Source organism: Coturnix japonica, chromosome 13 (genome assembly GCF_001577835.2).
Source record: "Coturnix japonica isolate 7356 chromosome 13, Coturnix japonica 2.1, whole genome shotgun sequence".
Lineage (NCBI taxonomy): Eukaryota > Metazoa > Chordata > Aves > Galliformes > Phasianidae > Coturnix > Coturnix japonica.
The window spans coordinates 7422898-7441538 of record NC_029528.1 but is presented as its reverse complement, the minus strand read 5'-3'; the positions used below and the strand labels follow the sequence as shown (position 1 = coordinate 7441538).

At 37.8% G+C, this 18641-nt stretch overlaps 1 protein-coding gene across 17 annotated transcripts in view; it reads left to right on the top strand.

The window, feature by feature from the left end:
* Nucleotides 1–18641, top strand: part of TENM2 (teneurin transmembrane protein 2) — a 1269291-nt gene that overhangs the window by 1177517 nt on the left and 73133 nt on the right. For 12 of the 17 annotated variants that reach the window (XM_015875931.2, XM_015875930.2, XM_015875927.2 and 9 more), the window contains 3 exons: nucleotides 250–351; nucleotides 3971–4003; nucleotides 14253–14447. In XM_015875931.2, the coding sequence (XP_015731417.1) occupies nucleotides 250–351; nucleotides 3971–4003; nucleotides 14253–14447 (330 nt within the window). The remainder of the gene's footprint in view (nucleotides 1–249; nucleotides 352–3970; nucleotides 4004–14252; nucleotides 14448–18641) is intronic. The other 5 variants (XM_032447373.1, XM_015875932.2, XM_015875935.2 and 2 more) reach the window with 1 other exon arrangement.

Sequence of the window (18641 nt, the reverse complement as noted above, 5' to 3'; positions counted from 1 at the left end):
TGGTGGTGCTCAAAGACTTGCCACCCTTAGGCTATCAGTGGTTCTCTATGCTTTCTCGTGCTGCCATAAGTGTTGGTAACTTTCTGCTTCCCCTGAAATTTTGGCTGTTAACATGCAGTTAGTGTTCTCGGGTTGTCCACTTTGTATTCTCCCAAGTATTTAAGACAAAATAATGTTACGAAAAACAGAGCAAATAACTTCCAGATGACATAGGAACCAATTAATGTGCCTCTGATGTTTGTATTTCAGATTCAGTGCAAGACTGTCCACGTAATTGTCATGGCAATGGCGAGTGTGTTTCTGGTGTCTGCCACTGTTTTCCCGGATTTCATGGAGCAGATTGTGCTAAAGGTATCGTTTTCCCATGTTTACAAATAAACACAGTGTGTCTTTGAGATATATGGATCTACGGTGCCTACTAGTTAGCATGAATCTAAGCCAGATACAAGTCAATCAATATGCATTTTTTTCCTTAGTTCCCGTAGTTAAATATGATCAGATGGAAGTATTGCCCCACTGCTGCTGCACTTGCCTAACTGCAGCTTCTTTTTCTCTAAAGCAGTATGCAGAAATGGCAGTAAATTTTTTATTGTCCGTATAAGCGGACAGATTATCATCAATGCTTTCTGATACTCATTAATCCATATGAATATGAAAGACTGATTATCTCCATTAATAGAATATAATGTATATTCTGCCTTGGCTGAGCCATGCTTCTAGTTCATAGTTGCTTTGTTGCAGATGCAATTGCTCTTGACCAAAGGAAGTTCACCTTTTCTTTTAGGAGGCTAGAAGAACTTGGCAAAATCTTAAAGTAAGCCTTTTCTTGAGTCTCAAGAGTTTGGAATAGCTGTAGTATGGGAAAAATCAACAAAGGAAGGCCTCTAGTTTATAAATCTGTTGGTGCAAATGTCTAAAATCAGTGAGTTGGCTGAATTCCCCAGTGTTCCTGAGCGCAGTCATAATATGTTACAGTTTGCTTCCTTAGTTTATGCAGCTTTAGGCCGACTGTAAGTATTGTGTGTTTACAATTGTTTTCCACAGGAATAGCGTTGATAGTGTTAATAGGTGGAAAGTGTGGCATTCAAAAGCTGTTGAAATGCCTTGAATAGCGTTACAGAATTGCTTGGTTTCGCTTAAATCATGATGGAGTGGCAAGGATATTTCATTGTGGCCCCACATCTTCCACTGATGCAGTAGGATGGCAGCTGGCATATCTGTGCCTGTCTATGAAATACTCCTTTCATAGCTGTTGTAGCCATTCTGGAGGGAGTAACTTTTATGTTTCTGTATTTGCCTCCTAGAGGTGTCCAATTAGAAGGGGGGAAAGAAAGGAAAAGACCCCAGGGGTGTTGGGAATTTAATGACATCTTAGTGCAAGGCTGAGTCATTTTAAAGTGTGCTTAAAATGTGCATGTGGTTGGATTACCTGAGAGATTGGCAAATATACAGAGGCAACATGTATATTACAGAATAAATGGTGTGAAAATGTGTGCTCTAAATACACGCTGACAGCTATATGCATTTCTGTGGTGTTAACCTGTGAAAGTATGCATGTAGTGACTGTGTGCTTCACTGCCGCTCCCTACACACACGTGGCCCTTAAACCAATTCATTGGCATTTTAAGTTGTGGAGAGTTGAAGTTTTGTGTACCAAACCTCTGTGTAATGCTGTATTCTATGTTGTGCTAGAAAATAGTCTATTCAGACTGCATCAGATGAACATCTTTTCATAGGGTACTTGTCAAACTCTCTGTCAGGTTTCTACAGCCCCTCAGAATTTTCCCTCTAGTTCCTGCTGTGTCCATTGCATTATCTCCTCCTTAAAAGCAGGTTTTGTGGAAGCTTCTTTCACCTCTCTTACCAGTTCCTTATCAGACATTGTGGTATTTCTTAAGAACAAAGAAGCCTAAAATACCATGTAACATGACAAAATGGATGTATTGTCAGAATTCGTGCATGTATATGCAAGCACATAGCTGCTCATCTACACGCTGTAAGACATCCCCAGGAATGTGAGGCTAAGTGTATAAGGACTGCATGCCTCACCAGTGTCAGACCTGTACTTGTGTCCACAGGTATTTCAGTGTGCTTGAATTCTGATTATACGTGAGAGCAGCTTCAGAAGACAGAAATGAAAATCAGGATTGAATAGTAAGCACATTAAAAAAAGATAGAAATTAAACCTACTGCAGCATATCAAATGCTTAAATACATTTACCATGTATTTACTGTAATGTTGCCTTTATATTTAAGTAGTAGCATGTATGAAAAGATAACTTTTACTTTCTATCTGATTTATAAATATATATATATACACTTTAATGATTTTCCTGGCAACACATCTTTACACATCTTTTCACATCTCAGTTCTCCTATGCAAGATGAGGCAAGACACAAATTTCACAGGGGGCAAAATCTGAGCTTGGGAGATGTGTAATGTGTTCATTTCTACTAGGTAATAGCTGTTTGCTGGGGTGATTCTGAGGATATCAAAGGCAGTGCATCTTGAGGGGAATCATCTGCATGCTTTGGAGATGGTGCACTGTTACTCTCCCTGTGCCTTTATCCGGTCCATGTAGACCTTAAATATTAAATTGAAGGGAATATATGAGAGAGAGCACAGATTTGACTTCGGATCCAAAAGCTCCAGCAAAGACCCACACAAATGATTAGAAAGAGCTGAACTTATGGCCCAATGCACAGGTTGAAATACCCTTCCATGCCTTGATTGAAGTAGAATAAATTCTATTCTGCCAAACACTCTTGCCAAGTACTTGGGGCTTTAATTCTCAACCTTATCTGTGGAAGTAATTTATTCTCAGGTAGCCAGTCTCAACAGATTCATTTCAGCCTTGCTCAGACAGGATTCCCTTTGTAATCATGTAGAGTTTAGCCTGATTAAGAATTTCATCTAACACGCAGGAAAGGTGATATATTTTAATCTCATTCGGTTAAAGTATGACATTTAAAGAAAAGGGAACTCTCATAATCAAAAGATAACTCAGAGGACAGAGATAAATCCTGATCCTAGAAGTTGTATGTGGTTAAAGCCAGTGGAAGATTTGCTGTAAACTGAAATGCACTGTGGGTAACCTCTTGTGCATAAATAATTGTAGAAGTCATTGATAAAAAGGGATGCTATGGCCAAAGATTGATTGAACAATCAGACTTGCAGCTATTATTGTTGGTTTGGTGTGTTGTCACTTCTATATATTTGTTTCTGTTTTTCTGTAATTTCCATGACATACCCACCCACATGTATCAAAGGTGTCCTCCTTACTTGGTGTTCCCACTGTTAATGTCTGGTAATAGTTTGGTCTTGTAACTGCCCAGTCTTGTGGTAAATCTGCAAGTCAGCATCCTTCATTGTGTCCTGCTTTTCACCACTTGTAGAGTTCAGCGTCAAAGAGGCGAATCGGCTTTCATTTCATTTCATCTCACGGTATTCCAGAGGTCATACAGCTCTTCCAGGTCTTTAACCAAAATACTTTGAAAGGCACTGCCATGTACAGTTTTGCAGATGTGCTCAGATACATTGTGTATTTTAAAATTCTAGCATTTATATCATAAGCATATTTATCTAAACTGAAAAGGTGAAACAAGTACCATCACATGGAATTGCTGCATTAATACAACGATCATAGTATGTTGAGAGATGGTGCGTGATTTGTAAACAGGAACAAAAGCAAGTTGAGTAGCTTGTCAGCTGCCATGAAGTTGCCATTTAGTAGACACTGTTAGTTGGTTATGCAATGCAATAAGAAACATGTTTAATATTTTAATCTAAACAGAGTGAAGGCGTTTGGATTTTAAAACCATGTTTGATCAGTTGACTCTTTAATCTGATTTTAAGAACTCTAATGACTGAGATTTATGTTTATGCTCAGTTGTTTTTTTTCCTGTTGTCCTTGTGTGGGTTTTTCATTATTTTATTTTCATTCTGTTTGTTTTCGGCTTACTGGCAAAGGACGGCGCCACTTTAATAAGTATAAAAAGAAGGGTAGGTTTTTACATTTTCTTTTTATTTCTTTTGCGACATCTACTTAGTTTGAAATAGTTGCTAAGCTGTAAAGTGTAGTCTATCTTCTTTAAAGTTTAGTGTAATGAGTTTGCTGTTTCTGATGATTGCCCAAACCTTGATAAGAATTCCTGCCACTGCTGTTTTCTTTATGTTTGTGCTGTTAACTTGTGTATAAAAACATTCAAAGTCCTTGATTATTAGGTAAGTAAGGTATAATTGCTAGAAAAAGCAATGCTTGCTTCCTCGTTCCTTGTAGCTGGTGTTGAAAAACTGTTTCCTTTTCAAATTTTAGTTACTGGGGAGTTTTCTTGCTTTGAGTTGTATTGTTTGGTCAATGAAATCTTTAACCGCATAAAGGAAAGGTTTTTTTGAATATTGAATACTTGAAATTATGCTTATTTGATGCCATATCCAGAATTACTGTCCAGTGGCACAAGAGGTTCTGGGAGTGATTACTGTGGGGAAATAATTTCAGAGTGCATATTTCTGAATAATTCCATACTCAATTCCTTGCTGTAGAACACGTGGCCAACAGGAATGAGTGCTATTCAGCACACACTGCTAATGCATAGCAGTTAGTATCTCCTCTCTGTGTAAGTAATGAAAGCCTTCGTAGCCTGGCTAGAAACTCTAGGAACTGAAAATAGCAAAAGCAGACAGAAGACCACTGGGCTTGGAAGGGAGAGGTGAGAGCTGGTTCTGAACAGCCTTTCTCCTTTGCCTGTCCTACACAGACTGTGAAGCCTGGCAAAAAATTTGGGACCCATGGTCAGAGAACACTGTGGGTCTTCCACGGCACAGTCAGACTGGCTGAGTGTGTTTGTTTTATTCAAGTGAACAGCAGCAAACACAGGGAATAAAATATGGTAGTCAAGAAAATAGGTTAAACACGATGATACCCCAAATTAGTTTGGTTTGGCAAATTAAAAAGGAATGAACAGTCATATGGGAAAAATGCCATAATGTATTTTAAAAGTGTGAAGATGGGCAGTGTTATAAAGTACTGGCAGTGTGACTGTTACTTTTTGGGAACACTAGTTAAAAGGCAGCTTTAAGGAGGCTAATGGCAAACAGGTTCCCTGTTGGTAATGCAGGGAAAATGGTGCCTCCAAAGGAGTTGAAGCACAGGAGAGAGCACACAGCAGCAGACATGAGTAGAGAAGGTTGAATGTATCCATGCTGTAGAAGAAAATATTGGTTTGCTAAAAGCTGACACAAAAATCCTTACAAACAGATGCAATGTAGAAGAAATCTGTAAGACTTGGACAAAATGTGTGTGTGATGCAAGGAAATGGGTGAGTCACAAAAATCATCCAGATGAGTGACCTGAATGACAGGCAGAGCAACGGCTTCGTGCACAGCAACAGAAAGAGAACATGGGAGGGCTGGGAACTACTTGCTTGGAGGGAAAATAGAAATCAGAGCAATAACTTTATTGACAGACATTTCATGTGTTCGCAATCATAGCGTGTCTCATCACTAATACTGTACGGATAAAAACAGTTAAGCGTGCTTTTCTTTTTTTCCTGCTTTCATGACTTGTCACTTATGCACGCCTCTCCTCCTTCCTTGCAGCTGATAAAATCTAGCATGTCCAGCATCTTTTTTAGTATCTCTTTTTGGGTGAGATTAGGTTCGGTTTTGCTGTGTCTTTGTGTGTGTGCAAAGCCCTGCCTGCCCCCATCTCTCTCTTATGGCTGGAGGTGTCGTTCTGATGCTCAGACAAGTCTCTTGTTCCTCTCCAGCAGTTCCCATCTCTTTTGATTCAGTACCTTAAAATACCTTTGTTATAAATTTCCATCTCCTTTTCCCAGTCTCATTCTTTATTAGCAGACATTTTTCATTTCTGGCAAACTGATTATGTTCTTGGTTGGCTTCCAACGAGTTCTGTGTACAGGGCAGTGCTTGTCCTCTATGCCCTCAGATTTTGTAGTTTTACGTAGCTGCAGTGTGCTCTGAAAAGAGTTCTCTGCTGTTAAATGTGCCTAAAATAATTACAGAATAAATCACTGGACCTATAACCTATTTTGACAATGATTGACAGTCATTGCTATCTATCAGCTGCTAGCTCTCCCACATGAAATGGCATAGTAGCTCAAAATCCACTGCTCTGATACTTTCTAATTGGCAATTTAAACAGGAGCCAAGAACGGAAGGGGTTCCAGGCTGAGTTCTGTCTGATTGGTAGTGGTCATTACTCTAAGGGGCTAGAGATAGGCACTCAGTAATGCGACAAGAAGAAGAATGCAGGAACAGTTTTTTCTGGCCTTCAGCTTTCCTCATCAATTCCCAACTCAACTCTGTTGAAGGTTAGATGTTTTAAAATAAATAAATAAATGAATAAATAAAAAGAATGAAAAGAAAAAGGACTGGAATGTGTGAACACCTGAATTCTGCATACAGCTGTCTTGTTCACTTTGTTATAACACCAGTCATTAAGCACCCTAGTGTTTCTTAAAGAGTAAAGAATATGCACCTGTCCACACAGAACACTGAAGATTAAATGTAAGGATTAGCAGATGTTTGCCAGGTGGTTGATGTGTAGAAAGAGTCTGGTGATACGGAAGTACTCAGGTGCTCCCTGCACAGGGCTAAAAATCGCTTTGTACCCTTAGCATTCTTTGTGAGAGAGTATTGAAATAGAACTCAGGAGCTCTTTGTAGCTGATGAAAATTAGAGAAAATAGTTTAAAAAAAAAAAAAAAGGTTGCATATCTTTGTACGTTACCATTTCTGGCAAGCCAAAAATTCTTCCAGTCTTACAGTGTTTCCATTTGGAGACTAAGAAACTCTCTGCTCTAACTGTGCTCTGCTGAGTTGAATGGTGTCCGTGATGATGTATGCTTTGTAATTTTGTTATTGTGTTTATTTGGTTAGTTTATTTAATTGTGTTGCAATCTACTTTTTTTTCTTTTTTTTTTTTTTAGATTGCTTTGTCTCTATGCATGATGTGTACTGGTTGTTTTGGGGTGTTTTTTTTTATTTCATTAAGTTTTCATTACGAGTTTGTCTTTGCACTCATGTTGGCATCAAATTGGAGTCCTTGCAATGATGGTAAATGTCATTGAAGCAGCAGTGATCAAGTACTTGCAAATCACATTGTGGAAGTACAGCTGTTAAGAGACCTTATGCACTTTCTGTCCCTGAATAACAGACATGGCCCTAAGGCACAGCTTCAGATTTCAGCATACTTGACTTTTAGGTGCCTTCATGTCTATATTGTATCTATATTTGAACCTGTAATATAGTTTTTTTTCCCTATATTTAGACCCTGTCCTAGTGGGATAACTGGAGTTTAGGTAGTTGTCATCCCCATTTGCTCGCTAAAAACCAAGTGTATTTCTAATTCAAATGTAGCAAGATCTCAAGTGTTTATCTGCAGTCCATGTGGGACTATGTAATGAATCATGTTATGATTAAAATCTTCTCTGGTAAACTTTATAACACAAGTAGTAGTAACTAGAATGACATGAGACCAATCTGTATTTTAAATACACTATTTACCTCCCTATTTAAGTTCAGTCCTACATTTAGTCGTAGCAAAACTATTACCACAGAACTGTGGATAAGACCAATTCTTTCATTTCAAATTTCATAAAATCTGAGAAAAATTACTTCAGTGTTTCACTTTACTTTTTTTTTACTCTGTGTCTAAAATGACTTATGTATGTTTTTTGTGCTTCTCTGCTATGAATCACAGCACATGTTTGGAAGCATAATTCTCCAATGTGTAGGTTCTCCTTGCTGCTGCCTTCTGAGAGCTTGAAGCATCATCTCTTCAGTTCTTCCCTGCATCTAAGCTAATCTTTCTTCCTCCTCAGTTTTCCCAGAATCAGAGTTATCACACGTGCCAATTAAGAGCCTCATGCTTGTCTATGGCAGTAGCCCAGCTAAACACCTAATGCCATCTCTTGGTACAAAGTAGGTTTTATCTCTGTCTGTCTTTGTAGTTAGGTCAACTTCACTGCTTCTATCTAAAGCAGGGTGTTACTGGTTCCCAAAGAGAAAAAAAAAGTCAGATTGCAGGGTAGTGTTTTGAGGTTTTGTCTTTATTTTGGAACATGACAAATTGATCAGACATTCTCTCTGTAATAAACCAGAACCAGTGCATGGCAACTCCCATTTCATTGAATGCATTTATGCATATGAAGAGTCACGTTTATCTATCAGGCTCTATTTACAGGAAGGTGTTCCCTATTTACGAGGAGATTCCTGACTGGAATAGCTGAAAATTGATCTCTACCATTTTGCAAACGATCTTAGTGTGCTGCATGGAGAGCTACAGTCTTCTCTTCAGCATAGATAGTGGTAGTTGCAGAGCTTCAGTAATAGCAGAGGCAGAACAGCAGGTTGACAAAGTGTCACATTCAGAATGTAATGACAAGAGAAAGTCCACAAGACAGTTTGAAGCCTGACACATCTTACCGATTTTTCAAGTGTTCAGGTGAACTGAAATGTCCTCTTTCCTCTCCACTCCAATTTGTAGTTTGCTTTGTACCACTTGAATTTTTATTTTTTTTCTATGTTTAGCTGTGGCTCTAGCAGTAAGAACACACAGTGATCTTCTCCAGCCATTTAGAACTCCAGTATCTTTATAGAACTAAGATTTGGGTCTTTGTTGATGGCTAGTTAACCTTCAAGCCCATCTTCATCTTAGTATTACGAAGCTACAGACATTTCAGTCCACTGTGAAATCTGCTCAGATATATCTGATTATCTCTGCTTTCTGAATTATTATGAGACTCTATTCCTAAAGCAAGGATCAACTGTGTAATTCCAAAGGGATAACATCAAAATATGCCGTGATTCTGGAAATTGATGCTCAGCACATAGAAGTTCATATTATCCATGTTTTGCTAGGTAAGCTAGGAAGAAACATTCATATTTCTTGCATGGATTCCTGTAATAATTGCAAACAAAGCAGTTGGATCCTTTGTAGAGTGACACAGGAAGGTGCACCACGTGTTGTCCTTACCTCATTTGAGGCTGCACACGGCAGGCAATGAGAAAAGCCATGACGTTTTTGATAAATTTTGGTCAAGGCACAAGTATGCTGAGCATTCAGAAGAATCTAAATATTCATTGTGCGATTATTGCTGTTCAATCACTCCTATAAAAATCCTACCTTTTTTTTTCTTTTTTTTTTTTTTTTTTTTTTTTTTTGTAGAACAGCTTTTAAGCACTTATCGATTGAGAACATCTATAACTCTCAAAATGGAGGCATCCCCATATCTCTACAGGTATTTTAAATGAATTGAATTAATCATAGGCTTAAAAGTCTCTAGTGATCTTCGTTAACTTTCCTGGGTTTAATTAAAACATCTGTGCACTTTTAATTTATCGATTCATCCAACTCATATGTCATGTTTTTAACACACCCCAGCATGCTCTGCATCATTTTTAACCCGATTTCCACTTAACTAAAGCAATTAAATTCACCCCGGATTAATTAAAGCATCCATACTTTAGTGCTTAAGTCAGCGTGTGCTGCTTTCCCCAAATGGTTTCTGAATGTCAGAGATTTGACACACCTGATGGGTTTTTTGTCCTTCTGGAAATTCTTCTGTGAATCTCATTCTTGCTTACTAATGTGCGGTTTGACAGAGCTAGATAAGGGAGCGTTGTAAGGCTCAGATCTGGGCAACTGAGGTAGGGACTGCAGAGTATGACTGCTGGGAAGAGCTGTACATTTCTTCCTCATTCTGCCTTGGTGTCTACATCATGGAAAATAATACTGTTAAATAATCTAAATCTTGTGTTTTTTGTGGTCGAAGTAAACAGCTTTGAGAAGCAACTTAGGAAGCTTGTGTAGTGTCAGTAACAGTTCTGTATGCTCATTCTTCTGCTCCTGGGTGAGTTTCTACAGACCGACTTCCAAGCAGCTTCTCCTTGGCAGAGCAGAAAGTCCTCAGACGCGGGTATGCACCCTTCTGGAAAGCCTTGAGTGAAGTATTGTCTTGGGCCTCATATAAAATACATAATATAGTAAATATATGTAAGTAACAAAGCTTCTTTTATTTTTATTAAAGCGTGAAGAAAGAAGGACAGCACAAATGTAAATAGCGGGGTATTTGACCTTGTTTTTTGTGAAATATTAATCCCATGCATATTGCAAAACTAATTGAAATAGATTACAAGTTATCAATGTCAAAAGTTCACAAGTTAGTGAGCTTTTTCAGACATTGAAAGCTACAAAACTTGTCAGCACTGCCAGAATATTCTGGATATTTCTTCTGCATTTTGACGTTTAATGTTTTTCTTTTTTTTTTTTTTTTTTAAATAAAATAATGTAAGCCCAAGTTTTAATTAATTAAGGAATGTTACATGTCTGCTTCATGACAAAAAATGTGCATCTTCACAGGTACTCACACATGTAGGTAATGAAATATCATTATCAGCACTCAGTGTTTTATTTGCCAGCAGCACGAGCACACACACTGTGTAATGCATACAGGTGTCAACCCAACACCACACGCGCTCAGTGCAATGGGCGTAAGAGATGCTCTACACTGCTCTACACCCTCCCCTCAGTAGTGTTCTGTTGTAGCCTTTGTGGCCTGTGATCAAGCTACATATAATCAGCTCATGAACAGTATGGCTAAAAATCGCATAATTGTGTTACAAGTTTACAGTGTTGTAGGGCCTCATTACTAGCTGTCCAGCACTGTGGATTGGACATGGCTGTCCTAGAGCAAACTGCAAGATATTCTAGGTTGTGCTAATTTTCACTGTTCTTTTTCAGCCTGACTGAAGTTAGCAATCTCGAAAGAGTAGGTAGACCAGTCAGCACCATTCTTCGTGAGTGCTTGTGATGCATACAGAACAGATGGCAGGATTCATTCCAGCTTCCATTCCCAAAATATTCTATTTGAGTAAAACTTGGTGGGTGTGTGAGCGAGCTTCATAAAGCTTCATACCCGGAACGTGGCTTGGGAATAGCATAAATGAGCAAAAATGAAACATCATAAACCATGGGGTGGTCTTAGAAGTTATTTCAGATTCTCTTATCTGTAAATGAACTCCAGCAAAAAGCAGTAGGCCTGCGGACAAGTAATGAAATGTGCACCTAGTTGATTAAAATAGGTTTAGAGATAAAACAGGAAGGATGATGTTGTCAGACAGAATGTGTTTTTAAGCTACAAATGAAAATACTCATGTACCTGATGTCTCCTTATTTGTAGAAATGTCTCATGGGCTGACGTTTTGTGTAAGAAGAGATGTATGTGATGATTATAATGTTTCAGAACTGCTTTGTTTAAAACAACACTCATGTTAATTCTAGAGCCAGTATTTTCAGTTAGATTGTCCAAAATTAACATCTTATGCAACTGGCCTCATTTTCTAAAAGCCAGGTGTTTGCTGTTCCTTTGGTTTTCGTGGTTTTGTGGATTTTAAGCTACTCAGAAATATGCTCGTTGATTCCTAAAGCTCTGGAATAAGGTAAGGGAACACTGAAAAAGGGAAAGAAAAGAAACCTACTGTGGGAGCACTTTATTCTGCAGCCCAGCACCATCTGGTACTCTTTCTTCTGCTGTGCCAGCCGTACAATCTCTGGTGTCACAGAAGTTGAACCCCACAATTTTGGATCAAAAATGGGAGATGAAAATGCCCTTCCCATTTGCACATTCCAGAAAACAGATATATGCTTCTCTGACTGGACCACAGTAAACAAATGATTACTTAGATTTAGGCACAAGGTAGGGAAAGAAGCAGTCTTACAGCGGATGGCTGGCATGTTACTGTATAGCTAGGTCTAGATGGATCCCATCTAGGCTGCTTGGTGGTTGTTTGTTTGTTTGATTGATTGATTTCTGATGATGGATATTTGTTTCTTCTTGGTTCCTCTTGCAGGCAACTTGCTCAGGTGGGCTTATTGCCTTTATTTGAATTTTGCCTTTAGGAGAAGAGGTTTGCAGAACATCTTTTCTATTGTTGAGTCTGATAGACAAAAGCAGGATGGGCTGTCAAGTCCCAGTGTAGCTGGAGAAGCTACACTGAGCAACCATTAATAACATCAAATCTCTTCAATGGCTTGTAAGCATATAGACATCTAGCAGAAATGCTTCATTCTGTAATGAATTTGAACAGTAGGGCTGCAAGTTTAACCACCATGTACAGGAGCTCAAAGGTGTGGCTTTCACCAAGAGGTTTTCTGTTAGGATGAGACCCTACATTGTGTCAGGGTATGGAAGGTGGCATCGCAGACTTGGCACTTGGTATGATTGCTCCAGGTATTGCAAGAGTATCGCGTGCTGAGGAGCTAAGATGGAATCCCTGATGTAATGCTTGAAGACAGAAGGAACAGTAAGTGGAATGGCATCCATAGTGCTACTGGTTAAATGTGTTATATGTTGTGGAAGGATGTTTCATGGTGACATGCAAAAAAACATTAAGTCAGAATGACTCAGAGTGCATTGTGAACGTGATGGATGCTTGTCTGAGTTGCTGTTTAATCCAGATGGTTCAGTAGGCATGATTCAGAAACCAACTGCAAAAAACAGAAGCAGAAAATGTAGAATAAACTTTTTTATATAACACAGTAAGGCATTTATAGACAAATATCACATTTGAAATCTTAAAACTGCTACTGAAAATTACATTTTATTCTTAATTGTGTTCAATTTTGGAGTGAAGGAGAAAGAATTAAACAAGATTAAAAAGACTCGTAGCAATGGTGTTGCTATTTCTACCAAAGGATTGATCACATGGCACTAAGATGGTGAAAGGAGAGCAAAACATCCAACCTGAACATATTGATTTCATTGTTACTTTCTTGGAAGAAAAAAAAAAAAAAATAGATAAAAAAAGTGCTATAATAGTGACGTATGGCCAATCAAGTTGTAGTCCTAAATGAAATTCTCAGCACTCCACATTTTAGGTAAAACCCAAGGTTACAAATCTGAATAACTGTTTGCCTAATTTATATTTTTTTTTCTGTTTTAAACAAGAAAATTCTTGAAAATAATCCCTTCTCAAATGTGTATTTGCAGCAGATCTGTGGACAGCTCAGATTAATGAGGGTTGCTGAAAAGTGGAGAAGTCATACATCGGGACAATTACGTGTTTCTTTGTAGTAAATCAATTACTTGGTTCTTCTTGATCATTCAGGTTAACAGGATAATAGAAGCAAGAGGGACAGTAAGACCTTTTAATGATTAGTAGTAGCTTTGGTGTATATTTTTGGTACTGTAGAAGTAGCCATTAGTTTCTAATTGCTTTGAAAGGTGAAAAGATGGGGAAATGCTTTTTAGACTTTATCAAACTTTATCAAAGAAGAGTGTAAAAGTGTACCTCGTATCAAAGATACACTTCATTAGTTCTGTTTTCCTTCACCCCTTTGTTGTTTTTTTATATTCCGTTGGCTGGTGACCATATGCTGTGTTTAGCAGGCATGTAAGTTCACAGACTGCCATGTTTGCATGAAAGTTATCAGTGTATAGGTGTGTAAAAATGCCTTAGCGTAACATTTATTTATTACTGGTTTTAATAAACTACTTATTTCTTCCCACTGTTCTGCATGTGTCCAACATCTGGTATCCAAGATCTGCTGGCCAACATTACTATTCCTAGGTTTCACTTCATTTGCATAACGAATCCTTAATATTTGCTCAGAAATTTGTATCCCTTTAATAATACTGCAGGAAGGGATAGAAGTTAATGGTGGTTTCTTGACAATACACTCTGAGATATGGGAAACGATTAGGCAGTTATATTGGTAGCAGCATGCATTTGTTGTACATAAAATGAAAGCTTGTGTTATTTCTGTGTTCAACATCCTTATGTGGAAAAAACAAGACATAGGGTCATAAAAACTTGGGAACACTGAATTAAGAAATGTTGTGAAAGAAGAAAGATGCTATAAACTAATGTGTTTTGAGGATTGTGTTCTGCTCTCTGTGAAAACTGAATGTTACCTAGTGGAACCAGGTGGAATAATGTCAGAATCAGGTCTGCTTGCATTGCCTCAGTAGTTAGCCCAGACATCATCGATAGATTGTATAGAGTAGTATTTGTACTCTCAGAATGCCCAACATCTGCATGCTTTCTTGAAAAGTACTCAAATAGTTTCTTTGCAAAGAGCTGAAGTACTACAAATTGGCTTAGGTTCTTCCAGCTAATTAAGATACTTGTGTATATGTGTAAATATTTAGTAGTGGATTTTTAATGCACTTTTATGGGAATACTTTTCTGACCTCATGTGCTGTTTTTATTTTTGTTCCATTTTCCAGCTGCCTGCCCAGTGCTGTGTAGTGGCAATGGTCAGTACTCCAAAGGAACCTGCTTATGCTACAGTGGCTGGAAAGGTCCGGAATGTGATGTACCCATCAGCCAGTGTATTGATCCCTCGTGTGGAGGTCATGGTTCCTGCATCGAAGGGAACTGTGTCTGTTCCATTGGCTATAAAGGAGAAAACTGTGAAGAAGGTAATATCGTGGCACATTTTCTTTCTGTGTTGTGAGATTTTTTTCTGGTCTTGGAGTGCTTAGAAAAGAAAGAAAAGGGCAATAGCATTCTAAATGTAAAACTACTGTAGCAGATATTGTGAAAGAGAGGGAAGAATGTAGTTCATCACAGTTGTATGGATCTATGAAAGCTTAAATTAAAGTTCTGATTTTTATATACACTATTATGCAGTGCTAAGAATGTCTGCCACAAGTAAACCTGAATAATTCCCTTGCTGAGGATAGAAGATAAATCTCTTCTTATGGATTATATTTATTGAACAATTTAGATTTGAAATGCAGAGTAAAAATGAGTAGTAGTAGGGAAAATTGTATAACTGCAGCTCCACACAAAGCAAAGAGATAAATTGCTTTTAAGACAGAAGTTGATGTGACCGATTGGGAAGACTTGGGTGTCCATGTTGCATACAGACGTCATCCAGCACAAATTACTCCTTTTAACTGCAATCTCATGGGGCTAAAGAAAGGTAGCTGGCACGCGCAAACAGCAACTATCTTTGAAGTGCAGAAAAGCTTTTCATGTTGGTAGTGTCCAGTTCTTTGTGTATGCAGGGTGAGCAAATGTAACAAAATGACCCATTGAAAATACAGTCATAGATTGAGCTTGGTGTTGGTTTTATTCACAGCGAGTGCCGTTGGAATGCACTGCGTAAGTGAGACTTCAGTTCTTTTTAAAATGTATTGCTATCATTTTAGAAGGGAATTTAACTCTCCAGAGGACTGCTGGATAGACAGTTCTGCATACTTTGGCACATCCTCAGAGAGTAATATCTCAAGCAATTTTATGACGACTTCTCAGAGTTCATTAATCCTCCAAAAGGAGGAGCGGTTTGAAGACAAAGGTGAAAGAACTGGAGCTGCATGGGTTTAGGCCGGAAGGGCCTCCAAGGAGTATTCTGGATGGAATGCAGACCTGTACACCACATATGTATCAATTTTTACCTTACCCTGCAGCAAACACCTATTTATCACATTAAAAAATATAAAAGAAAGAAAGAATAAGGAAGAAAACTATAGGGACCTGAACCACTAAGGGACTTCTTTGGATGTGGACTGCAGTCATCATCTCTAGGACAGCACTGTGCATTAGTCTGCGTGAAGTTACTTTGCTAAGAGCAAAAATAAGCTGGGATTCTCACTAGTGGCACTGCTAAAACTGCAGTAATTTCTTCAGTTCATTCTTGTCATCTCTTTCTAGAAATTTTTCACAACACTGTAGCCATTAAAGCTCTACTTCAGAACTCAACTGAAATCAGTAGATTTTTCTGTTTCTTTTTCTTACAGTTTATGCAACATCCAGAAAATTCTGTAATGTCCTTTTGACTGCTAGATTTGATAGTTTGCTGTTCACCCTGAGTGTGAAGTTCTGGGAGGAACTCAAAGGTTGTCTGTAATGCCCTGATGTATGCAGTGCTCTCATGGACACTGGGCATAGAAAAGACCATGTAGCACATACTGTGACATCCAGGCTATTCCCCAGGAATTCAGAACCTCTCTGGCACAAACTGCAATTGTTTGCTCAGTCTAATTAAGTTATATGAATCTCATCATGTTCTTCATTGTTATGTTAGAGTTAATATTATTAGAGAGACTGTGGTAGATGGCCTAAATTGATCTTTCTTTCATTTAATTCTGTAAATTTTACCTCGTAAGCAGTTCCTGACCCATTTCTATTTTAATTTGCAGGTGCTCTCTTTACTTTCAATTGTGTAGAATGCTTGTTCTGTATTTGGGATAGACATATCAAATCCCCTAACACTCCTGTAAGAGAAATAGGTTTTTGTAGTGCTTAATTCAGCTTATCCTACTGTGCATGTTTGAAGTGGGTGAAACAAATATATCAGCAATTCCAGATAAGTTTTTAGAACAATCTAATGCATGTATTGCTGCAAAGGAGTTAATGTTAACACCTTTCAGAGCTGGAAATGCTATGAAATTTTCAGTCAGCAGTGCTGGGGAGATACATTAATATGTGAGGGGAAAGGATATAGATTATTTAATCACCAGTGCTTGAAAGGATAAGGATTCCAACAGATAAATGGATTACAAAGGCAAAAAGGTATTAACTGCAAACTTGGAAGGTGCCGATAACATGATAGAAAAGGTTAGAATAACCTTTTGCATACATCATTGAGCAATAAATAACTCAATAAATTAATTTACAAATGTATAAAGAACAACCAGCATATTTCTTCTGTAAAATACCATTACTTCCTTACATATTTCTCCTATTAATTCATGATCTCTGGGAAAATGATCAGATATGAAGTCTCTCCAGTTGCAAGTAATCATCTGCTCATGTTTAAACTTTCTTCTTGAATTAATGGTAGAACGATACAAATAAATATATCTGTACTATATTACAATATGAAATCTCTACTGATTTGAGTTTTCAAAAAGAATAGTGAAGGTTGGTTCATTCTCCATTTTCCAGTGGGGATCCTGAATTAGAGCAAATGGGTCAGCATTTTTCTTCTTCCAGTTCACTTTTTATTTCTGATATTCATCATTGTCTTTACTGTTCAAACAATTTACCTGAAATGAAAGTGGCACTGAAATCAATATTTTTGATGCACAATTTTTGCAGCATAAACACTGTTGTTCTATTAACAAATTTGCACACAAAACGAAGGGGCATATTTGCCAGGTTTCATTCAATCTGGTTTGTGGGGAGACGAGTCAAATTGACAAATTAGGTTAACAGTGTTTTTCTTGTCACTTTCATGGTCGAGTCATTTTTCAATGACATTTAACTTCATAAGTGTAATTCATGGCTCTTTGGGGGTTTATGGTACATATTGTTCATAAAACTCCTTGACCTCCTTTTTTGTCCTTAGGGATATAAATTGCTTTCAGTACCCTTTTTATCAAATCTACAGAGGGCCCAATACTAAATGAGCTCTAATGATCTGAGCTGCCAAGAGACTTCGAGTTCTAAGTCTAACAGACTGGCTTGCTAAAGTGTGTTGTCCTTTGTTTAAACACCAAAGAATCTCCGTTTATAATTCCTTATTAAGTCCATTGTAAACTCTCCTAAAGAGCTGGGGACAGAACCTGTGCAGAATTACCCAGTGCAGTTCTATTGCAGATAAGCATGTTGTACTCATTTTGGCAGCTGAGGATCTGACCCAAGATGATAGCCCTGAGAGCGTGTTTTAAAATAGAATGAGATTTGAGTTCGAAGTAAAAGCTCTCCTTGATATAAACTTTGAAAGCTATGAGTTAAATGTATGATAGAAAAAAACAGCTATAAAGCCTGTTTGTCCAGAACAATGGACAAAAAGGGATCACATTAGTTGTTTTCCTGTAAAACAAGTAGCTGGGATTTGGGGGAACTGGTAGGCTTATTCTGTGTTAATAAAACTCAGCTAAAGGCATACAGTAATTTCACAAAGAGGAAAGATAGTGCATTTATGTAGAAGGATCAGTTTTTGTTCCGTGTTGCTTTCATTAATAGTTGAGAAGGAAGGCGGTACATTTCTAAAAGGGGGCAAACGTTAGTACTCGTCGGTATTTCCTCAAGTTCCCAGCTGTGCTGCAAGTCACAAGAGAAAGCTATGCACATTATCCTTTTAAATTTCCCATTAAAATATCACCATTAAAAATATATGTCTATGTAGGGACAAACATAACCTTCACCCATAAGGAAAATTGACCTAATTTTTTCTGTTTCTTTATTTGTTGGACAAGATTCTTTTGTCTGCCAAGTTCAACAGAGGTGACATGATAGGTCTATTTGGTGGAGTTTCTGGCTTTGTTCACTGTCAAGGCATGCTAACAGCACAGGCAAAGCATTCTGGATACTTTTAGAACATTTTGTAATTTATCTTGTTCTTCTGACTTTTTTTTTTCCTGAACAATCATTGTTTATGTTTATACTTGATTGCACAATAATATTTTCATATCCAATTAATTGAATCCCAAATTTTAGCAGAGCAGACCCACTGCTCTGGGGTCATTGTTACTGTGAAAATCTTGTAAGAAATGTTACGGTATTTTCTGTGCGACGGTAATCTGAATTAAAATCTAACATGAGTTATTCTGATAACTCACATCATTGTGTATCTAAATGTGCCTGCTTCAATCCTGAGTTGTATCTAATCTATATACTTACTTTAAATGTTCTGTAACTTCATAAAACAATTTGACATGTCT